At 47.5% G+C, this 23,240-nt stretch overlaps 9 protein-coding genes across 9 annotated transcripts; 6 read left to right on the forward strand and 3 right to left on the reverse strand.

Moving 5' to 3' along the window:
* Positions 1–4,314: 4,314 nt before the first annotated feature.
* Positions 4,315–5,599, forward strand: EYB26_007804 (uncharacterized protein; the record flags this gene model as incomplete). The annotated part of the gene is made up of 2 exons (XM_054267065.1): positions 4,315–4,688; positions 4,744–5,599. 2 exons carry the CDS (start codon positions 4,315–4,317, stop codon positions 5,597–5,599), a joined length of 1,230 nt encoding a protein of 409 aa, XP_054123040.1.
* Positions 5,600–5,814: 215 nt separating this feature from the next.
* On the reverse strand, positions 5,815–6,669 carry EYB26_007805 (uncharacterized protein; the record flags this gene model as incomplete). Its single annotated transcript, XM_054267066.1, has 1 exon — positions 5,815–6,669. The coding sequence occupies one exon, from the start codon at positions 6,667–6,669 to the stop codon at positions 5,815–5,817; it is 855 nt and encodes a 284-aa protein (XP_054123041.1).
* A 490-nt stretch (positions 6,670–7,159) lies between these two features.
* EYB26_007806 (uncharacterized protein) lies at positions 7,160–8,728 on the forward strand (the record flags this gene model as incomplete). The annotated part of the gene is made up of 3 exons (XM_054267067.1): positions 7,160–7,555; positions 7,649–7,988; positions 8,064–8,728. The coding sequence occupies 3 exons, from the start codon at positions 7,160–7,162 to the stop codon at positions 8,726–8,728; spliced, it is 1,401 nt and encodes a 466-aa protein (XP_054123042.1).
* A 434-nt stretch (positions 8,729–9,162) lies between these two features.
* Positions 9,163–10,960, forward strand: EYB26_007807 (uncharacterized protein; the record flags this gene model as incomplete). The annotated part of the gene is made up of 4 exons (XM_054267068.1): positions 9,163–9,165; positions 9,329–9,673; positions 9,736–9,927; positions 9,992–10,960. 4 exons carry the CDS (start codon positions 9,163–9,165, stop codon positions 10,958–10,960), a joined length of 1,509 nt encoding a protein of 502 aa, XP_054123043.1.
* A 557-nt stretch (positions 10,961–11,517) lies between these two features.
* EYB26_007808 (uncharacterized protein) lies at positions 11,518–13,208 on the reverse strand (the record flags this gene model as incomplete). The annotated part of the gene is made up of 4 exons (XM_054267069.1): positions 11,518–11,639; positions 11,704–12,153; positions 12,222–12,279; positions 12,339–13,208. The coding sequence occupies 4 exons, from the start codon at positions 13,206–13,208 to the stop codon at positions 11,518–11,520; spliced, it is 1,500 nt and encodes a 499-aa protein (XP_054123044.1).
* Positions 13,209–15,046: 1,838 nt separating this feature from the next.
* On the forward strand, positions 15,047–16,742 carry EYB26_007809 (uncharacterized protein; the record flags this gene model as incomplete). The annotated part of the gene is made up of 2 exons (XM_054267070.1): positions 15,047–15,687; positions 15,746–16,742. The coding sequence occupies 2 exons, from the start codon at positions 15,047–15,049 to the stop codon at positions 16,740–16,742; spliced, it is 1,638 nt and encodes a 545-aa protein (XP_054123045.1).
* A 382-nt stretch (positions 16,743–17,124) lies between these two features.
* Positions 17,125–19,115, forward strand: EYB26_007810 (uncharacterized protein; the record flags this gene model as incomplete). The annotated part of the gene is made up of 5 exons (XM_054267071.1): positions 17,125–17,238; positions 17,309–17,839; positions 17,903–18,460; positions 18,515–18,521; positions 18,577–19,115. 5 exons carry the CDS (start codon positions 17,125–17,127, stop codon positions 19,113–19,115), a joined length of 1,749 nt encoding a protein of 582 aa, XP_054123046.1.
* A 785-nt stretch (positions 19,116–19,900) lies between these two features.
* On the reverse strand, positions 19,901–20,717 carry EYB26_007811 (uncharacterized protein; the record flags this gene model as incomplete). The annotated part of the gene is made up of 2 exons (XM_054267072.1): positions 19,901–20,152; positions 20,220–20,717. The coding sequence occupies 2 exons, from the start codon at positions 20,715–20,717 to the stop codon at positions 19,901–19,903; spliced, it is 750 nt and encodes a 249-aa protein (XP_054123047.1).
* Positions 20,718–22,136: 1,419 nt separating this feature from the next.
* EYB26_007812 (uncharacterized protein) lies at positions 22,137–22,841 on the forward strand (the record flags this gene model as incomplete). The annotated part of the gene is made up of 3 exons (XM_054267073.1): positions 22,137–22,230; positions 22,287–22,381; positions 22,437–22,841. 3 exons carry the CDS (start codon positions 22,137–22,139, stop codon positions 22,839–22,841), a joined length of 594 nt encoding a protein of 197 aa, XP_054123048.1.
* Positions 22,842–23,240: the final 399 nt, after the last annotated feature.

The raw sequence follows: 23,240 nt of genomic DNA on the forward strand, positions 1-23,240 counted from the left end.
ATCCTTTTAGGCACTTTATCGTTGCTTTGAGCCCATTCTCGGTCATCTAGAGGCTGCTCTCCAGGCTGTGCGTGGGTATCACCATGCCTAAGCGTGACTGGGAGCAGCTGCGCTGTTGGGTGGGTCTCAGGCAGTCCCAACAGCCTTGTTACATATCTAGCTTTCCTGGCATCAAGCAGCACATTCGCTGGCTCTAGGGCTGCCTCACGGATTAGGGCCCCTATCGGTGCCTTAGGAAGCATGCCTGTAATAGCCCTTGCTTGGCTGTTAACTAGGCGCTGTAGGCCTAACGCCCACGTATTTTGGCCTTGCCACCAGAGCTCTGATCCCCAGAGAGCCTGCGCTTGCACGGTGGCTCGCTGCAGTCGTCGTATAAGCTCTGGGGTAAGGCCGTTGGCCCTACATAGCGTACGGAGTCTCATCTCGGTGCCCCGAGCCTTTTGGAGGCACGTGGAATAGTGGCTCTTTAGGGATAGCTGCCTATCAAGGATAACCCCTAGCCAGCGCACAGTGTTAGGCATGATTTTAGCTCTCACACCCCCGACTGTTATTCTTGCCTCCCTAATATTGCGCCTGAATAGGCTCTCACGCTGCCTTGTAAAGAAGGCTGCCTCTGTCTTGCTAGGGTCAAATTGAACGCCGTTCTCAACCCCCCATTTAATTGCCACCTTGGCGGCATGTTGTAGGGTCTTACAGGCCTCTCTTATAGAGCTAGCCGCTGTAACTAGCCCCTGGTCGTCCACAAAGGACAGTCCCCGCACCTCCGGAACTGCGCTCTCAATAGCAGCTACTAATAGTCGTACGTACAACACAAAGAGGATTGGTGACACCGGTGAGCCCTGAGGCAAGCCTGAGCTTATAGGGACTTCCTCACCAATGTGCCCGTCAATAACAAGCATGGCACGTCGATTTGACATGGAGGCCACCCAGCGTACTAGGTCTCCGTCCATCCCTGTGCCCTGGAGACCCCCTATAAGCTTGCTCCAGACCACGTAGTCAAAGGCGCCCTTGATATCCATAAATAGGCATGCTCCAAGCTTACCATTGCCCCAAGCGTGCTCTATCTCCCCTATAAGGCATGCCACGGCGTCCACCGCGCTGCGTTGACGTCTCGCACCAAATTGGCTCTTATGGAATAGCCCTTGGGCTTCTGCATAATCTGTAATAAGCCCTGCAACAAGCTTCTCAACTACCTTACCTAAGCACTTTAGCAAGCTTATAATGCGGTAAGCCTTTGCCACTGTATAGATACCCTTTCCGGGCTTCCTAAGAAGGATCCCTTTAGCGGTTTTCCAGGCTGCAGGGTGTATCCCAAGCCTAAGGCACTGCCTAACTAGCGCTATTATACGCCCCTAATCGAGACACCAAAGCAGTCTAATAGCCCTGAAGTTGAGCAAATCCGTGCCTGGAGCTTTATCTATCCCCTGGCTAAATAGGGCATCTCGTACCGCTGTCTCATTAGCTAGCTTATGGGCGTCTCCAGGCTCTGGGAGCTCTATCTCGGCACCAGATTCCGGGCCTTGAGGAAAGGCTTGCTCCCTAAAGAGTATCTCCTTTTCACTAAACGTAGCCGCTATCACCCTCTTTGATACGGGGTCAATTAGGGCTGGTGTGGTGCCGTTGGTATTTGGCTTAGTGTATCGGAGCGCTGCCCAACACCGTTTCTGCTCAGTAAGCACGCCCTTATCCGTCCCCTGTAGGAATGCTTCCCAACACTGTCTCTTTAGCCCTCCTGATAGTGGCATAGTACGTTTTTCGGGCCTCACGGTGGCTATCCTCACTAAGCTCTCCGGCGTGATAAGCCTTACGAGCCTTCGAGTATAGCCTCCGTGCCTCTATTGTATGGGGTCCCCACCAGCGCTTGGAGCGGGCACAGAGCCTAATTGGCTTAGCATACCGCCGGAGCACGTCTGTAAGGGATTGCTCAATCCATTCTGCTTCCCTCTCTACATCTCTTAGAGAGCAGTCATCTGTTAGGCTTGGTTGGGCACTCATGAGCTCCCCCCAGGTGCTTATCGCTGCTTCTAATACCTCCTTATCCTCTGTTAGAGCACCTATCTGCCACCCTGTAATTGTTGATAGAATTTGATTATATATGTATTAAGAATAATATTATTCTAATTTGTATGCTACTTTATTCTTCATATCTATTACAGCCTCTTAATGTTAGTTGTTTTGTAGTTTTAAAGTGATATTATAGGCAGCAGGTTAAGTAATAAATAAGGGATACATTTAATCATATCAATAAATTGGACTTTTTAATAGCATTCTTAAGGGCTTGTACAGAGGTATATAAAGCTTAAACTATTTAGAATAGCTTCGTAGCCACTGGATTAGTGCTATTCAATCCGGATCGAGTTATTCAGTAACTTAATATTTGATTAAAAATACTAATCCCCCCTCTAAGTCGATCAAGCAATATATAATTATCCTGCTTATAAACACTTCAAAATATACGTCAATTCGTACGCCAGACAACTATAATAAAGAGATGTATAAGTGAATGTATAGGAAGCCTAAATCAAGTGATTGATCAAGTAATTATGCGAATATCAAAAGCCTATGAAATAATAATGAATGATCTTGTACTTGTATGGAAAGAAATCTATGATTTACGAGCTGCAAATGAAAAAGAGAAGCAAAAGTGCCAAAAGTCTAAGAAACAGATATTAATTGACTAAGGGATTACTAGAGAGGAAGCTTAAGCGCTTGTACAAGGTCAGATTGAGGCATCTTAAGCTGTTAACTACTGCTCCGGCCGAGCCGGGGCTCCCAGCTCCTCAAGGAGTTGTACGCCGCCAATTTCGGTGCAGTGGTTGTGGTGTTGAAGGGCATAGAAATTAATCGATGTCCCAGCCGTACTAGTAGTTAGATTTTTGTATATATTTTTGTATGTGGGTTTGAAATTGGGATTTGAAATCAATATAGCGAGTTATTTTTCGGAGAGGTGGGCGGGTCGCTTGGGATTTACGTTAACTAAGTTACAGGTGCATTTTTCTTACGATGTCAGCCTACATGTAACATCTTGACCCGTGCCGCAAACCAGTCTGGACTACTACTAGTATGAGTGGATCTTCGCGAACTGTGTATCATTCATTCTTCATCCCCGCGGATTGGCCAATGATTTTGACGGGTATTGATAGGGAATTCTCAGGGGCTATGTGCATTGATGCATGATTGCGTACTACTCCGTATGTATACTATGTACATTTATTGCATACCATCTTAGGTACCCAATTCTCACACACGGCATGGCATCAACGTGGATGCAACGTGATTGGCTCCATTGACTAGATCTGGTGTATAGAGTGTGGCGTCTCTTAAACAACTCGACGGTCGATATCCCGAAAAGGCTTGATTGGCACGGATTAGGATTAAGTTGTTTCACTGCTCCCGTGGCCATATGTGGTTGTTCTACCCGATCCATGCCATCCCGTGCTCTCTGTACGCGATACCATTTTAGTAAAACATACTAAGTTTTATCTTGTCTCATCAGATCGTTGGTCATCACTGCGCCATGGAAAAAACAATTGCAATCTTTACGATATGCACGAATAAGAAGTTCTAGAATATCTTGGCGGTTAGTGCGTCCTGGGGACATCCGTTTGTCCCCGGCAACCGATAACATTTCAATGGTGCATTGCTGATCATGTACCCATGGGAAGTATCCTTGGGCATACTCCGTAAAAGCCTCATGATCGCGCCACATTGCACCCCCACGGGTCGTTGCAGTCTAACCTGAATATGAGTCACATGCATTTCTTTCTACATGGAATCTTAGCCTCAATGCGGATCGCATATCGGATCTCACACACTCGAGCCGCAGTATGATATACGACATAGAGTCTAGGTGGGTGGAGATGAATACCGGACTAGTCATTGGCAATAATCCTGGGGCCCCGGATCTAGAACGAGTCTAACGGCCCATATAGCCGAGTCCTATGGACAAGCCACAGCCACAGCCAGGGAAGATCCACGCTTTACGTAGTTTCAATGGTTTCATGCCTATCATCAGCTCTCATTGAGCATGACAACAATAACGAATCCCGCGTGATTCGCCGGGCTCTTGGGTTGTTTCTCGGTTTGTTATTACCCAAGTTGAACTGTTTCCAAAGATACGACATATTCCAATGGGGCCCTGATCCAACAATCAGATGATCAATATTTCTCGCTTTTCCTATCGCGGTGATGGGCCGATATTAGATTATCCTCGTGAGCAAAGGCATAAATATCAGGTCAAGTTCACTCGATCAATATTGGCCTTTTCTTCTGAGAACATCATGATTACAATCATTCAATCTCATCTCTGTCAAAATGGTTAACTGCAAGACTATTGTCTCTGCCTTGGCCCTCTCGGCCCTTGCTGCTGCTGCTCCTTCTCCTCCTGCTGCTGGTGCTGGTGCTGGTCCTGCTCCTACTCCTTCTGCTGCTGCTGAGCCTGGCCTAGGCAAACGCTTCTCCCTTGACCTGCATCCTGTCAAGCGGGGTCCTGCTCACCCCGCTGCCAGGTCCTTACATACTCTTGACAGATATGGTGGTAGAGTTTCTAAGAAACTTCGCTCTCTTGCCAATCCACAGACTGGTTCTGTTAATGTCACCTCCTATCCATTCTATATGCAATACCACATGCCTGTCAAATTAGGTAATAGCAACATGACACTTATGTTTGACACCGGTAACTCTGATCTGTATGTATTTACCTTAATTTTCTGCAACCACATTAGTGACAGCTAACTGGTATAGATGGGTCACCATTAATGAGACCCAGGGCCGTGGATCCCACCACCCCTTCGATAACAGCACCTGCGTCCCGTTACCCGGCTACACCTTCGATATCAGCTGGGGATCATTCGGCGATATCATGGGCAACGTCTGCTCGGATAAAGTTAAAGTTGGCGGCATCACCTCTCCAAAACAGGCTATCCAGCTCGCCCTACATATGTCCGAGCATATTAGCGGTTCTATCAAGAATGATGGTGTTATGGGATTCGGCTTCATTGGCCTCAACACCATCGAACCTACGCCGCAAAACACCTGGTTTGAAAATGTTAAAAACAGTCTTCAGCAACCTGTCTTTACTGTTGACCTTCGGAAGGACGCTGTTGGTACCATTGACTTTGGTTTCGTTGATCCCGAGAAACATAGCGGCAGCATTTTCTGGGCGTATGTCGATGAAAAGTCTGGATTCTGGAGGTTTTATAATGAGGGATACATTATTGGTAATGATAGCGTTATTGGTGACTTCTTCCCTGGTATTCTCGACACCGGTAGCAACATGATCCTCTTATTTGATCCGATGGTCGAGGAATATTACAACAAGGTTCCTGGCGCCTTTTTCGATGAGGGGAATGAGGGATATGTCTTTCCCTGCAACGCTACCCTTCCTAACTGGACTGTCATTGTTGAAAAGGGTCGATTTACCGTTCCTGGTCCCAATATCAACTTCGCTCCCGTTGGCAGCGGCCTTTGCTATGGTGGTATCCAGAGCAACGGTGACCTTCCCTTCGCCATTTACGGCAATCTCTTCATCAGTCAATTTTTAACTATTTTCGGCGCCTACAACAAGTTTCCCCGGGTTGGCTTCGCCATCAAGGCCTAAATCGTTACCTAGGGAGATACTATCGCACAGTCGAGATTGAGAAGATTGTGGAACAAAACATTGCTAATATTCAGATTGATGGGAGAAATATAGCACATATCTAGGTACATAACTTGACACTGTACATATGTGGTCTCTATACATCAATTCATTGACTATATATATATCCTTGTAATCTTCTCCCTAATTACTCTAGATCGCTCTCAAGCAGCTTTTCAAGCCTGCACTTCTACATCACCTCTATCCCCCCTCCTCCAAAAACACCACGCCAAAACAATAACGGCCTTCAACCCAACGGCCGTCCACAAAGCCCCCATCAGTCCAACCTCACTCCTCGCCCAAAACCCACCCATAACAGCCCCCGCCAACAAACACACAACCGCACCCGCCCTCCTTCTCTCCTCGACATCCTTTCTAAAGGCCACACCGCTCAAAAAGTCGGGATGGGAGAACAAATCACAATAAACACTCGTTAAAACCACACTCGACAATCCACCTAATTTGAGCACACGACTAATCACCGCTTGCCCTGAACTCTGAAACGCGACCATGGCCAGAGGGACAATGACCCTCCATGTCAGCGCGGAGTCTTTGGATGGTCGTTCCATCGTGACGATGGTCGCTGCACAGGTTATGCAGATCATTTGGAGCGCAGAACTGGCCATGAGAACCCATCGTTTTCTGGGTGAGAAGGCGCGATGAAAGGCGCCGAATATTAATGAGCCGAGACAGAAGCTGATGATTGATATGCCGGATTTTATCCAGCGGTCATCGTTACCACTACCACTACCAGCACCGGATTTCTTGGGGTGGCTGGCTTGCGATGCAAGGCCCAGGCCTAGGTAGACCGTATTCCCGGTTTGCATGCTCACGAAGGAGCCCCAGATGAAGACTGCGGAGCTGTCGAGGAGGCCGGTTATTATGTAGCAGTAGAGTAGAATTAGGTCGGTGTGGTGAGTTGAGACGGGGTTGTTGAGGTGCCGCCGTAGTCGTTGAATGGCATTGTTGTTGTCATGGCTGTTACCAGTATCGTGTGGGAGCAAAGGGTCGGTTTCGCGGGGCTGGGCCATCCTGATAACAGTTTCCAATGCTAGACAAAAAAATAATATTCAAAGAACAGGATGAATATGCGAGAATATATTGATTATGAAATGTTCATCCAGAGTTTCTCATCAGTGAACTAAATCATCCCTTACATTGAGATGTTTCAGGCTTTGGAAGTTGAACGCGTAGAATTTCGGCTTCAACCCACATTTCCCGGCTGACGTCAATGACGCGACAGGACAGTAAAACCTGCGAAGACTGGAATTGTTCGACTGGAACGTACTTGTCTCCCTTACATATATATGATTAAAAGGTAACACGAATTAATTTCCACGATCGGTCTCTCGTATATATATAGATATGCCTGGGTAGATTGTGCTATATCAATTGATATATTTACGGCCAACATACTGTTTATCTGCATTGATGTGCCCAGCACCGTAGACACCCATACACAGTTACATGCATTCAACAACAACAACAACAACAACTTGACATCTAACCTTGAAAGTCAGGATGGGGCAGTTATCACCAGCGTCAATGCTTAACCCAATCCTCCTGGGCCTAGGACTGATAATCCTCATTGCAAACGCATTCCCAGTCCCCGATGGAAACTACCAACGCCTCTCCAAAATCCCACCATCCTCATCTCAGACATACTTCGGTGACAACACCAATCAGAACAAGCCATTTACACCCGGTCATCGAGATCCATATGATCGCAAGGTTGATCCTATCCCCGATAAGCTTGAGCCATTGCCATTCCGTAATGGCAACGGAGCAACGGTCATGGGTCCACGGAACAGGGATCGTGAACGACAGAATCCGGATATGGTGAGGCCGCCGAGCACCGATCATGGGATATTGAGTAATATGAGATGGAGCTTTGCGGATTCGCATACTAGAATCGAGGTATTCTTCTTGCCCATTCTCTAGGGACATATATATGCATATATGTATGTATCTATATATATATATATATATTCATGCTGACCGTTTCCAAAGGAAGGAGGATGGACTCGCCAAACCACCATCCGCGAACTACCAACCAGCAAGGAACTAGCCGGCGTCAACATGCGCCTTGACGAAGGCGTAATCCGAGAATTGCACTGGCACAGCGAAGCTGAATGGGCTTTTATGCTGGCTGGCAAAGCTCGTGTAACTGGACTAGATACCGACGGGGGCAGCTTTATCGACGATGTCGAAGCAGGCGATTTGTGGTACTGGCCTGCTGGTCATCCGCACTCGATTCAGGGATTGAGTCCGAATGGAACTGAGTTTTTGCTGATTTTTGATGATGGGAATTTCTCGGAGGAGTCGACTTTTTTGGTTACTGATTGGATGGGTTTGTCTCTCTCTCTCTCTTGAAAAGAAAGAGAAAAGTTGGGTCCCCTTGATTGACAACAGGTGAATAATATAGCACACACGCCAAAATCAGTCCTGAGTGAAAACTTTGGTATTCCGCCAAAAATGTTCGACTCAATACCCAAATCCGAAAAATACATCTTCCAAGGTAGTAAACCGGGCTCCATCTCGTCCGAGAAGCCAAGGGGATTCAAGCAGTCCAAAAGGAAGTTCACGCACAAAATGCTCGCTCAAGAACCCACCATCAACTCGACGGGCGGCGAAGTCCGCATCACGGACTCCAAAACCAACTTCCCAATCTCAGACAGAGTGGCAGCCGCGCACCTCAAACTGCAACCAGGCGCGCTCCGTGAAATGCATTGGCATCCCAACGCAGATGAATGGTCCTATTTCATCCGTGGACGTGCGCGAGTCACCGTCTTTGCGGCGGAAGGGAATGCGCGTACCTTTGATTACATGGCCGGTGATGTGGGCATTGTGCCGAAAAACATGGGCCATTTTGTGGAAAATCTAAGTGATGACGAGCCGCTGGAGATGTTGGAGATCTTTAGGGCGGATCAGTTTTTGGATTTCTCGTTGTTTCAGTGGTTGGGCGAGACGCCGCAGAGGATGGTGGTGGAGCATGTGTTTAAGGACGATGAGGAGGCTGCGAGGAAGTTTTTGGGGCAGATTGAGGGGGCGGAGGAGGATCCGATTAGGAAGAAGTATTTTGAGTATTGATCAATCATTCGATTGTTAGATGATATGGCCATGGTTTGAATGGCTTGAAAATTATATCCGTAATGCGGTATTAGACTATGAATGTAGAATACCTAGACAGCCGGACTATGCTAAAAAAAAAGCTAGCTGTAGGTACAGTAGTGCAGAAGCGTGGACAAACACCACGATCCTTCTCTCACAGATACTTTTCCATCTAATCTCTATTCAGACTGGACGATGGGTTTGAGACGCAATGACACTTGACCCCCCGCCGGAAAAACATGGAGCGTATAGAGACAGAATCAAATCAAAGACTGGCTGTCTGACATGCAAGTAAGTTGGTGATTGTGTTGCCCAATTTGTGGTAGCGCCAGATAACTGACGACCAGTCTACAGAAGTACGTTTCTGCATATCAATTAATCTAATAAAGTCTTGAGTAACATCGTTTAAAACCATGGTTAGAACGGCGAGTAAAATGTGACAAGGTGCGACCAAATTGCAATCGTTGTTCCTCAACAGGTCGCAAATGTGACGGATACGGGCACCTATCTCATATACCAGCATCCTCGCCATCAGCACTCGGTTTTTCAGAAGATAGTCGCCAAACACGATGCTTTCAGTTCTTTTATGAGAGAACAGTGCCAGCATTAGCGGGTATCTCTGGATCCATATTCTGGAACATATTTGTGCTACAACTCAGCCAGCACGAGAAATCTGTTTGGCATGCTATAATTGCTTTGGGGTCGCTGCATGAAAAGTTCGTTGAGAAGGAGCAGAATCTCACAGGGCTAGGCTTTTTACGGCATGAACTGGATGCGTTTACTATTCATGAATACTCGACCGCGATCAGGGCCTTTTTGAAACCGTCTGGTATGACGAACGATAAGATCACAGCCGCCGGCGGCTTTGGAAATATCACTGTGGATGTGTGTTTGATATCTTGCATTTTGTTTACATGTTTTGAGGTAGGTTGATTTTCGATAAAATGGTAATATCAATTGATATTCTAGCTCACTACCTAATTCAGATCCTCTCCGGTCACTATACCTCCGCTGTCAATCACATTCGAAGTGGTATCAAAATCCTCCGAGATGTCTATTACGATGCTCGGTGTGGAATCTTTCGGCATCCACATTTGCTTCCTTCTACGGTGTCAAGCCTTGAAATAAAAAGTATTCGCGGGATCTTCATATATCTGCACATGCAAGCTTCGACCTTGGTAAGTTGTAATATATCAATCTAGCTCTATTTCAGGAACATGAGCGGTATTCATCAAGCATTAGACTCGTGTCGAGGAGGTTCATGTTCCAGCACATCGACCTCTTGAAGTACCCGAGACAGCACTCAACTTCCCATCAGATTTTCCAGAATCCTTCAACTCCATATCGGAAGCAGCCAACAGCCTCTCTGCACTCAAGCGCAGTTACATCATACACTATCGCAACATTATGCAAGCTGTATCAATTGGCAAGGCCCCTGAGATATCTGAATATCTATTCCAACAAATCGGACTATCCTTTCCTCGATGGTGCGCCGCTTTTTCCCGGTTCGAAGAGTCACGAAGGCACTTGTCTGCTGGAGAACAGATTGGGATAAAGATTGTAAGGATTCACCAACTGCATATGGTGATGTATTACGAGTACGCGAGGGCGAACGAAAGGGCTATTCATAGGAACGAACGGTCTCTGTTTTCCTGGGACGACTACAATAACCAGTTCGCTGAGATTGTTACCTTGACGGGTTCGGTGGTTAAGATTGCCCAGATTTTATCGGAAGGCAATCCAATTCCAATACAACCATTCTTCTGTCTTGATGACGGTATACTAGCGCCGCTGTATGAAGTTGCTACCCTCTGCCGCGACCCAGTGATTCGTCGAAGAGCAGTAAGCATCCTGCGTTCGGCGCCGCTCCAAGAAGGCCTGTTTAATAGCCATCTCCTCGCGATGGCAGCTGAGAAAGCCATCGCCATCGAGGAAGCGGCAGCAGCAGCAGCCGGTAGTTCTGCCGGCGGCGAAGGTGCTGTTCTGGACTATAGCTGTATTATCGAAGCTGAATCCAAAACACAAATTCCTGAAACCGCAAGGGTGATTACCCAAAGCTCCCAAGTCCCCGATTCTGTGCGCCTAGTCTATGCATTTCCGAAATTCGACTTGGTTGGAAAGAAGCTCTCCTTGACGATTGGACCGTCGACGAAGAGGGAGGTTGATATTCCGTGGCCGGCGTTGGACTTTTTGGTTGATGCTGGGAGATGAACTCACACCAGAGGATTGGATCGCTGTCTATACACGCACGTTCTTCTACTTTGTAGGTGTATTTACCAAGTGTGGCCTAGTAAGTCCACACTATGACTTCATATCGTTAACGGGTTGCTGGCCCACTACCAAAAACGTGGTGTGGGACAGTTGTGATTCGTCAGAGGCTTATCACTATCTTAGTACTATGTATGTAGAGGACGGAGGGATTGTTGGATGGTTACCATGAGTGCCAAGTACTAGCATAGATAGAAGGTGAATATTCTCCGAGTAATGCTACCGCAATCCTTTTACTCACTCAAAATACGTTTATATCAACCTAGCTTAGGTATTGGTTAGTCTATAAGTCTGTCCAATTTATCAATGAATGCATGCACTAGTATTATTATCTTCGATTTGATCCTCCTATTCTATTAGTACAAAGTGAAATCTACAACGAATGCTCTCGGGTCAGCAAAACCGATAATGAAATAGTATAACGAATGTTTCAAAGTAAGGGCACGGGCATAACGAGAGTATTCCAGACTGGACTGGGTAATGAGCGTTGTGTTTCCACACTAGAAATTCTCCAACATGGGATCCTTCTTCAGATACTCCTCGATCAATTTCATGGCTTTCTCGTTCGTCGCAAGATCACACCAGACGCCTTCGGCTGTTTGGCACATTATTGTTGTGTTGACTAGAATCCTCGTTAGTTCATCTTCATCTTCCAAGGAGGCGAAAAAGTGTGGGGGAGGGCGTACATCGATTAGGCGTCGCCTTTTCCATACTATGACCCAGAACCATCATCTTCGTTTTCGCGGCAGTGGTGGTGGTGGTAGTAGTAGCTTCCGTCTTCTCGTTTTCTGTCTCCTTCTCCTCGGTCTTCTCACTAATACTCCCGGATGCAGAAGCAGGGAAGATATCCTCCAACCCCTTCCAGGCCAAACACCAATTCGTTACAAAATATGACATCTCAAACGGCTCACAGATATGCGTCGCTTGACCTATACGCACTTGTTCGCGCATGACTGCTTGGACAATTTCGATCTCTTCGAGGGTGCAGGAGGCAATTGCTTGTCGGTTTTGGTATGCGATTTCGCACACGGGGGTGGTGGGCTTTATCGGAAACCGAGCGGAGACGTAGAGGAGGGCGTTGTGGATGTAGCTTCTTTGCTTTTCGGGGGATGTGAGGTTTGGGTGGCGGCCGCGTACTTTATAGCAATCCAATCTGTCAGTTATATTGAAGGAGGAGGGGAAGAATAGCCAAGAGAATGCGTACAATTGACGAGTTGCGAGAGCGTGAGGGTTCGGTTCTTCTTGTCGGCCATTCGCGAAAACTTCATTTTCAACATTAACCCACTTTCGTCGTAAGGAAATCGATTGAAAGAAAACCTACCTTTGTAAGAATAGCACTAACGATGTCGCCCGTACTCAATCCCGGATCAGCACCATACTGCGCCGTTAATTCCTTACGGTACCTCTCCTTCAATCCGTCCAACATCGGCATCGGGAAGAATACAATATGCTGTCTTTCCGTACGATTAAATATGAGTTCTGGGAGGAACCCCATTATCACGAATATATATTCCCATCCATTACGAAGCTTTGTTTTGCCCTTTCGATAGATTTCGTTGTGCGGGTATTCGGCGTACTTTTTGGTTGTTGGTGTTTGGAAAATGTCCTCATTGTAGCCGATCATTTCGGGTGGTGTGGTATTTTTGTAGGCGAGTTCGAACCATGCGCGCATGATATTGGCAACGCCCATTTGGTCGGCGAGAACATGGGGTAAGCCTAACGCGATGACTGTCGCGTCGGTGTACAACGACAAATGGACATACAGCAAAGGTGCGCCGCCAGCGGGCTCATCTTTGATCTCAAATGGCCATGTCGACGGTCTCACGACACTATCAACATCCTTAATTGAAGGCAACAACGTCACTCCCTGTTCTGCAGCCGGCGGATCATTAAAGAACTTCAACGACGTAGATTTATCAATCACATGATCATATTCCGTCGCTGACCACTCAAACAACTGGTAGTCCGGATCAAATGTTTTGGGCAGACGATATTCCAACAATCCATTTTTGTCTCCCGGACGAGTGAACAATCGAGCGCCGAGTTTGCGCCAGTGGTTTCGGATCAGATCATCGAGACCGGAGCGCAAGGTTGGTTCGTCGAGACGAGAGTCGACGATGAAGATTGTGCGGGTGCGGATGTTGTTGACTGGTTTTTGCTGGTCGGTTGGAGGGACGTGGATGACCTCCATTTTGTCTTTAGACATTGTTATCGTATTTGGTGGTTTGGGAAAACTTACTTGAAGGAAGAATATTTGAAGGATGCAGGCTCGTTTATACGAGGAGCTGCATTACTGCGAAACGAGCTAGCATACTGTGTATACAGAGTGGTCATCGTATTTGGCGCCAACATCCAAAATCTGAGTCCTGTCCAGACAGATACGTAGTAGGTACTAAGTATAGTCGACTCAGTAGACGCCACAGCTGAAGAATTGATTGACCTTATTGGCTCGTGAATCCAGCTAGAATGCAGTTTAATAACAGAGCTGAAGAGATGGCTTGACAAGTGGAGAATAAACGCTTCCAAAAGTCCAATTACGGGTAGTCGCGAATTTGACGCCAATCAGCTACGCTCAAGGATTGGGCAGGGCTGCCAATTGGACCGACTAGAGTTAGATTAAGCTTAATCGATAATCAGACGAGTTCTGATTGGTTGGTTTAGGCTATTACCTAGTTCGGCCCTTTAATACTCAATGCCTGATAATTCTGGCAGACAAATGTGCCGCATACACAGTACAGGTAGGTCACATGACCCACTAGCTCTATTAAGCTAGTCTGGTATCAGGAACAGGCCATGTGAATCATGATTCCAGGGAAGATTCACGTGGCTCGCATCCAGTCGACCAATCAGATAGGACTCGCTGGAATTTCGCCTCTTAAGTCTCCCACTTTATTCCTCCCATGCCGATTTTTGATCAAATCGGCAACATGTCAACAATGTCCGTAGTATTGGCGGTCGGGGAGGCCGAGAAGGGCGATAATTCTAATTCTAACTATCAATGAAAAGCAGTTTACCTACTCGAAGCGAGGCAGGTCATGGCCGGCGGTCATCGACGTCCCGCCTCATATCACTGATATCAGCAGGATATCAATCAGATAGCCTTCTAATCACCCAATCGGTCTGATGACTCTGATCACTAAGTTAGGCATTACCCGATGACATTGTTCCGTTGATGAATACGAACTTATCCCCACACTGTTCAGTCGGCAATTGACAGCAAGCAACCGTCATTACCCGACGATCTGGCCAGTGCTCGATCAGACCCCGAAAGTCATTCCACGGCGACCAGTACTGAGAATGTGCAAAACTCTATAGCTCTTAACCAAATGTTTCATTTTGCATGGATTGAGTATCCCGATGCTCGGATTACTGGGAATGGAAGTCTTGGTGGTACGAGGTCTGAGCCATTGCTGATGGTGGTTGGTTGAATTCAGGAAATAGAGCCAACATCACCAAGACTTAACCAAGGCTAAAAACTGGGGATTAAAAGTCTGGGGTGATGGACTAAAACAAAGAAACGGATGATTTGCGTGGGGGGGCCCCCCTATGCCTTGTACACAGTATCCGTAGAGTAGCTATGCCTCTGGCTGCTTGCGGCAAACATATAGACGCAGTTGTTGATACTTGACGCTAAATCATGCCAAGTCAGCTAAACAGGCCGTCCACGTCGCTCAGCTTTGCAATGATAAACCTGGCCAGGATTCCCCGTGGGGGAGCCAAATTGAGATCACTTGATTGGCTTCTACTGACAAGTCGCCCCCCCCCCCCACAAAGAGGGGGTCTTTTCGTCGGCAACTCAAGCTTCTCCATACTCCAGACTCACTAGGATCATGCGATTGATAACTAGCATCCATGCAAAATGCGGAGGACGGCATGTTGATGTTGGTGTGGCGATTATCTATATAAGAGGTGATCCCAGCCGCCTTCTCAAGACATTTTTTTATCATCGTGCCTTTTCTCTTATACACTATCTTTTCCATTAGATATATACCTTTATCAGCCTAGAGGGCTATCTAGGTATTGGAAACCATGACGGACCAGATCAAAACAGATAGCACCCACCACCAACATGTCCTCGACGACGAGACTATCAAACACGCCGACCGCGCCGCTGCCCTCGCAAATGGCGAGCGTGTCCTCCTCACAGAGGAAGACTCCAAGCGCATCTGTCGCAAAACCGACAAGCGCATCCTCGTCGTCTTGATGTGGGTTTACTTCCTACAAATCGTCGACAAGACCGTGCTCGGATACGGAGCCACTTTCGGTCTGCGTGAGGACACGGGTTTGACGGGTAGTCAGTATTCACTGGTTGGCTCCATTTCATCTATCGCGCAATTGGCGTGGCAGCCCATGTCGTCGTATTTGATCGTGCGTGTGCCACATCGAGTTTTGATGCCTACCCTTGTCTTGGGATGGGGTATTTCGGCAGCGACGATGGCTGCTTGTCATAATTTCAGTGGCCTTTTGGTGACTCGATTCTTTTTGGGTTTGTTTGAGGCTGGTTGTTTGCCGTTGTTTAGTGTCATTACTGCTCAATGGTATCGACGAGCTGAGCAGCCCTTGAGAGTGGCTCTGTGGTACGGCACGAACGGTATCGGCAATCTTTTCTCCGCTGCACTGAGTGTTGGTCTTGCCCATATTCACTCGCACGTGCTGCGATCATGGCAAATGTACGCATCTCCCTCTTTCTTCTTGGAGTTCCAATTTATATACTAACTTGATGAGCAGTATCTTCCTTTTCGTCGGATTACTCACCGTTGCTTCCGTTCCCATGATCTTCTTGTTGCTTGACAACGACATCGCCTCTGCACGATTCCTTAATGAGGAAGAAAAGCGCATGGCCGTTGAACGTCTCCGAGCCAATCAGACCGGTACTGGTTCTCGCGAGTACAAATGGAAACACGTCTGGGAAGCACTTATCGAACCCAAGACATGGCTCTTCTTCTCCATGAGTTTCCTGCTCAACGTCGGCGCCAGCGTGACCAACATCTTTGGCCCACTCATCTTGAAGGGATTCGGGTTCGATTCCTACACGACTAGTCTGCTGAACATGCCATTCGGTGTCATGCAAACCTCGGTCATTCTGCTAGGTTGCTACCTAGCACAAAAGACAAGCATCAAAGCCAGTATTTTGCTCGCCTTGATCGCCCCCGTCGTCGCCGGTCTGGCAATTCTCTACGCCGTCCCCCATGCAGGCCACACCGCCGCCTTGCTGGTGGGCTACTACCTCCTCGCCTTCCTCTTCGGTGGTAACCCTTTGATCGTCTCCTGGATCGTTGGAAACACCGGTGGCGCCACAAAACGTTCCTTTGTAGCCAGCATGTACAACGCCGCCAGCAGCGCTGGTAACATCGTTGGTCCCTTACTCTTCAACTCCAAGGATGCACCCACTTACCATCCCGGTCTACGCGACTGTCTTGCCATTTTCATTGCACTTCTTGTCGTGGTCGCCTTGCAATGGGGAAATCTCATGTGGTTGAACAAGCGCCAGGAGAAAAAGCGAGTCGCAAATGGTAAACCCGCCAAGATGGTGGATCATTCCATGCAGAAACATTACCATGATTTCGCCGAGGACAACAAGCCGTCCAATATGGTTGAGCAAGTTGAGCGAACAGAGACACAACAGACCACTGGTAAAGGGTTGGAGATGCAGGAGGAGATTGGTGAAAATGCGTTTTTGGATTTGACGGATCGTCAAAATGATGAGTTTGTGTATATTTACTAGTTTTGATATTCTCATGAAGCGGGAGTTGGACAAAGGGTCATTTAGCATCTTTTAAACCTCAATACATTTTTCTATTCAGTTCAGCTCAGCCGCACGTTATCCTGTACTCCGTAAAGGCAGTGCTTGCCTTAGGGTTAACTATGCTATCTGCCAAGGTCAAATAATAAGACGAAGCGGGCGCCACATGCAAGTTCAACCAAGTACAATCAGCAATCAATCCCCTCCTTGCAATACTTTGCGACACAGCCACATTGGACTCTGAACACCCTTTAATAAAGTCACCATGTCTGTCTGCGATCTGTTACCTGCGCATTCATTTTTCTTCATCACAAATTCATGAGTGCAGCGACAATTGGTTGAAAAAAAAAAAAAAAAAAAAAAAATGGCTGCATCCGACCCCGCGACTGTTGCTGAGGGCCATGATGTCACGGCCCCTGTCAGACCGTCTGAAGAGGGAGAAAATAAACAAGAGGAACGGGCTGCGCAGACAATTCAGGTGATTTTTACCCTATCTTAATCCAGGAGACTAAATCAGGCTGAATCTTTATTTTTGTTTCAATTCGAAGAGATACTATCGCGGCTATCGAACGCGTCGAGAACTCAAAGGCTGGTCTCTGTCCTCGTCTACACGCTGGATTGAAGCTGTCAAGGAAGCGCAATGGCGCCAGACAATGCAGAACCATTACGATGCCAATGCCAAGACGAATGGCAACGTTGGAAATGATGATCCGGAGGGTATCATCCAACATGAGGAGGACGACGAACAAGACCAAGAAGAAGAAGAAGAAGAAGACAAAGCGTCGAGGCGCACAAGTCAAAGTGGTCCTTCGCCGGAGGTACGACGGAAATGGAAATTAGCTGGGAAGGTTGCGCTCAGAGCTGGAGGGGATGACAATGTGCAGGATAAGGTTGTAGAGGGTCATGTTTCGGAGGAAAAAAGGAGCGAGAGTGGTACGCAGACGCAGACGCAGAGGGTACATACGTTTCAGCAGACAGCAGCTACAAAAGAGCATCGCGGTTCATTGATACCGACACGCACGACTACCGATGTGGAAAAGAAGGCGAAGATGATGGATTTGCAGTATTTCTTAGAGATGGTACCCTTTCCCCCATCTCCGATGCTGTGCATACATCTTTCTTTCCACTAACGTTCCGTGTAGGTGGACTCAAAACACCGCTACGGCAGCAACCTACGTGCGTATCATAGTATATGGAAAAACGGTTCCTCAAAACAAAATTTCTTCTACTGGCTGGACTACGGCGAAGGCAAAGACGTCGAAGTCGAGCGTGTTCCGCGTGACAGACTGGAGCGCGAGCAAGTCCGATATTTGAGTCGGGAAGAACGACAAGATTACCTTGTCGTGGTAGACGCCAGTGGCCGGTTTCGGTGGGCCAAGAACGGGGAAAGAGTGTGGACGGACAGCGAGCGGTTCAAGGATAGTATTCGTGGCGTTGTGCCGGTGGAGGATAAGACGCCTACGTTTCGAGAGTATACGAAGGAGGGCAATGAGATGTTGACGGAGAGTAGTGAGGAGGATGATGATGATGATGCTGAGGATGAGGACGATGAGGAGGACGAGGACGAGGAGATTCAGCGGTATATGAATCCGGCATTTGATAATGCAAAGGGGATCAAGAAGATTGAATATGTTAGTCCGGCGGTGATATTCAATCATTTAATGCAAAAGTCGTTGAAGAAAAAGGATAAATGGATTTTTGTATGTTTCCCCTTTCCGATATCGATATGCATGGCAGATACTAACTTGTAGCAGGTCGCTGGTGAGATGCTCCCCCCCCTCCAACCAGAATTTTTATACGGCTACTGATTGAATAGATACCTCCTTCCGCATATACATCGGCATCAAAGAATCCGGCGCCTTCCAGCACTCCTCCTTCCTCCGCGGCGCACGTATCGCTGCAGCAGGCCTCGTCAAAATCACGGACGGCCAGTTACGCAGCATGTCGCCGTTGAGTGGACATTACCGACCCCCCGCCGCAAATTTCCGTGCCTTTGTGCATGAACTCCAAAACAATGGCGTGGACATGTCCCATGTTTCGATTAGTCGGTCTTATGCTGTTTTGGTGGGTATTGAAGGGTATATGAAATTTAAGCAGAAGAAGAAAGACGTCAAAGACAAGATTGAGGAGGAGAGGTCCAAGATTGCCAACAGGCAGCAGAAGGACCAAGAAGGGGAGGATGTGCCGGATGTGTCAAGGAGTAGGCTAACGCAGAAGAAGTCTTCTACGACTACGACGGTTAATCAGGTTGCGCCTGAAGAGGGGAAGGATGCAGATAAAGACAGTGGGAAGAAGACAGGTTTCTTCTCGAATATCGCAAGGAGACACAAGCAAGGGATCAACGCAGGAAAGTAAGACTGTTACGATCCGTGGGGGAGGGGTACCAGGTACGGCGCCTGAAGAGGATGTTCCTGCTCCTGAGGGGAAGCGATGATTTTCCTACGTCATGTACTTCTGTTTCTATTTCGGTTCTTTATATACCATCCCGTTATTCCATACAACGCCTGGTCCGTTTGATGCTTTAGCTTTGTGATAGATGATGCCCTAATCAACGAATGTATAAAATCATATCGCGCCTGGGCAAATCCTGCCAATCCAATACTATATTCTACACTCTGATCCATCAGGGATTCTCGCCTCGATCTTCAATCTCTTTCACGATAGGTCATCACCTCACTGTCATATATGATTTGCGGTTTTCTGTGTGAAGAAGAGGAGAAGGGAGTGGGAAGAAACCATGTGTAATCTCCTTGTCGGGGAGGTAGCCCTTGCACTCTAAATTCCTATCGGAGCTCCGATTCGTCCAGCTGAACCATTCTCCGCTATAGTTATCCTGCAGAGACATGACTCAATGCGGGGTTTTTAGGAGCTAATTGACCAGTTATATTTTTTCTGCAGGGACAAGTCGTGCAATGGTAAGTTGTAAAGGTAGGGTTATCGCCGGGTTGTGATGTCATGACATTATCGGATCATCAATCGGTCGATGACAGAAAGAATATAGACTCGTAGGACAAAATATGTACATAATTAAATAGGTATCAAAAAAATGAAAAGAAGGACCAAAAATCCTGAATCAGGATTCGATGGGAATACATTACATATATGGTAGCAGTGCCTCGAATCGAGGTTGTTGTAGATCATCAATTAACCCGCGCAAACAAAAAATCTTTCAACACCGGCGACCCAGAAAACTCAGGGTTCAGCAACACACAATTCAAAAAGTATTGCAATCCTATACGTCTTGATTCCAGAAATTTGGGTCGGAATTTGAAGAGCACGCTCTTTGGAGGTAAGGGTGGTAATGCATTGCATGCATGTGGGAATGCGGTTGCGAGTAAGGAGCGGAGCTCATCGAATTCGGAGTATCGCATGGGTATCATCATGGGGCCGCCCTGTCGTATCATTAGCATAATGACTTTCCTAGAAGGGTTTTAGATGTTGGAGGGGAGCAGGACGAACATCCAAGGTTTGCACATTACACATCCAAACAACATAGGCGCCTATCCCCGTCTTCCCCGATACAACGACATGATCGTCTATCGTCACGCTGCGTGCCCATAGCCCTCTGGTAGTTGTGGCATTGGGGTCCACCGTGTGATCTTCAAGCGTTATAGCGGGGTTCGAACTCGGGTATGTATCAACTGAGGAGGCCAGCGAGGCGCGCGAGAGCACTCTCTGATGGCGCCAGTATGGCGGTACGACGCCTGATATAGGTCTGTCTTTTCGTGATTGTTCTGTGCTTGTGTCTGGATGGGGATGCGTGGCGCCATTCGTATCGCCGGCATGAGGAGGTTCTTCTGCTATTGACGATCCAGTAGTGTCGTCATTACTCGGTTCGCTCACATTGCGCCTGCTGGTCTTGTTGTCGTCGTGATTATTGTTATTATCAACGGCAGGCGCCGGTTGCGCTGCTGAGGGTTCGCTTGAACCCCTCTCGTCATCGGTTGTATGCTCCATCCATTGAGATCAGTGAGCACACCGGGTATGTAGTAGCACAACGATCGTCTGTCTGACGAATGCAATGTTGATAGCGACAAGTCAGCGCAAATGCCAGGAAACACAGCGGTTGGCCAATGAGCACTACGTAGTAATGTAGTGCAAAGCAAAGTAATGCTTGCGCAAGGCGCGAGCTGTCAAGCTGTCAAGGTGTCAAGGAAAGCGCATTGCCAACTTTGACAAGCCTTCCAGAAGCTGATGTTGCTCTTGACCTGGTCCGTGCACCACGGCAAGCAAGCCGGAATGACTCCGCCAATCAGCGATGGCCAAATGGAGGCGGGGGTCCCATTTCCGGCCTGAGGCATCGCAAACATGGACCTTTTTAGAGAATTCGTCAATTCGCCGATCTTCGACCAGAAACAGAATATAATATTAGCCTAGCCTCCTAACTAGGTTTGTTTGGAAATTGAAGCTTGACTTTGCATGAATCATTCAACAGGATGCTTGCAAGCTCAAAAGAATAAGCAGAACAGCGTTGTCTGCTACCACAGGCGCCTAGCTAAGTTTTGACTAAAGCTCCGAGCTCCTCCCCCCTTTCTCCTTGAGCCAATGCGTACTCCGATGGCTTGCTCCGCTTTTGCTTTTTCTTGAAGAACCTCAATTATTGACAGCAGCCTCCTGACCGCTGTTAATCAGTGCTTCTGTCCGATAACAACTGATAAATATCCCCACACGCTCCGAGTAGAGAGCTGTACAGAGGACGGAGATTGTGGATGCCGAGACTAGACATAGTTACAGAGCACATGTTCTACGGAGAGTACTACTCCATACGTAGCGTATACGTATGGAGATAAAGAGGATGCAATAGCCGAGCCAAACAACGGAAAGGGTTCCTGTTCCTAAAACGGACCACGATCATGCATGGTACATCCCGTCGTCTTCCCAATGTGGAATGCCCCTGTGGCTTCCTCCGACCTCCCTCTGTCGTACCTTCTAGAGACTCCTCTCTTTGTCTCACATTCTCTCCCCACAACATTGAAACAACACATCAATTGATGCCTCATCCAACTTGGGGCAATCAAACATCTGCTTCCATCTCGTCACTCTTTGGTACTCTCTACCCAAACGTTCTACCGTCATCTCGACCACTCTGAATCCGCACTCGTGTGACACCCGCTCCCTCAAAATCTGGTAGGTGAAATAGCCGAATGCATTCCTTTCGGCAAACAGCCAAACACCAAGAATGCTTGTTTATTTGTTTGGAGTGTCTGATCTACATTCTCTTATTATCACTTTCTTCTGCACTTCCCTCCTTTCACTCTCACCGTCACATATATTATTTTACCAAGAGAGTAAGCCGAGTTGCTTATCATTATCTCTAGATACTCGACTTTTCCACCACACATTGCATATCGACCAGTATCACGAAAGAATTCCACGATGCTTGCTCAGGCGGTGCTCTATCTTGCATGGATGGTCAGTTTGGCAGCTAGTCAGGGAATCGACCCCAACTCTATTCCTCTCTCTACTCGGGGTAAGATCCCTTCGATTGCTTATTTCCAGGAAACATGACATCTAATCACCAAACAGACCAATGGTGCGAACAGCAACAATCGTCGTGTCCTCTGATCTGCCTCCAACTTCCCAACGGCACTGCCGATACACAGAGCAACACCTGCGACGCTGTAAGCTCTTTCAGTCGATTTGTGATAACTACCTCTTGTTAACGTATTCTTTTAGACCACCCTCAACTATTCCTGCGTCTGTAGCAACGGCCAAACCCCCAACTCCAGCGAATACTCTCTAACAATGCCCTACTTCATCTGCACCGCGGTCAACATCAAATGTCAAGCCGACTGCAACGGTGACTCCGCCTGCCAAGCAGCCTGCGTCCAAAACCACCCTTGCGGCGCCCAGGAACCCAAACGTTACAACATCACTACTACCGCGGCGAGTGCCACGGGTTCCGCCACGAGTACCAGCAGTGGTGATGTCATCTACACTGGATTCGGCACTGGGTCGGCTTCCGTTGCGACTGGAGGATCGATGGGTGCCATGAGACCATTTTTGAGTGAATTTGGCCAGGTTTATGGACTTTTCATGGTTGCCGCTGGTTTGGTAGGTGGTTTTGCCGTTGTTCTATAAATAGAGCATATTCAATAAGCTACGTTTGCATTCTCTCAACCCATTCCATTTTCCATGTGCATACATTGGACTTCGTGTCAATTCTGATTATTTACTACTGCATTGGTGTTGAGCGGCGTTCTGAGTTGGCCTCTGATTTTCATATTGGTGATTTCTTGCCTGTTCATTCCCTCTCTCTCTCTGTCTCTCTTGGGCTGAGCTATTCTGTTATATCATGATGGTAGACACCGCACGTAATTATTTCTTTAATCTCTTGAAAAGAGGGGCGGAAAGGATAATTTGATCTAATATCTTCAGTACAACATCTTAAAACGTGTGATAATCTTGTAGATTCAAACGCCTCCTGGATATCAACCTTAATAATATACATAATGAAAACCCCACATCCCAACCCAACAA

The sequence above is a fragment of the Talaromyces marneffei genome, chromosome 6 (genome assembly GCF_009556855.1).
Source record: "Talaromyces marneffei chromosome 6, complete sequence".
Lineage (NCBI taxonomy): Eukaryota > Fungi > Ascomycota > Eurotiomycetes > Eurotiales > Trichocomaceae > Talaromyces > Talaromyces marneffei.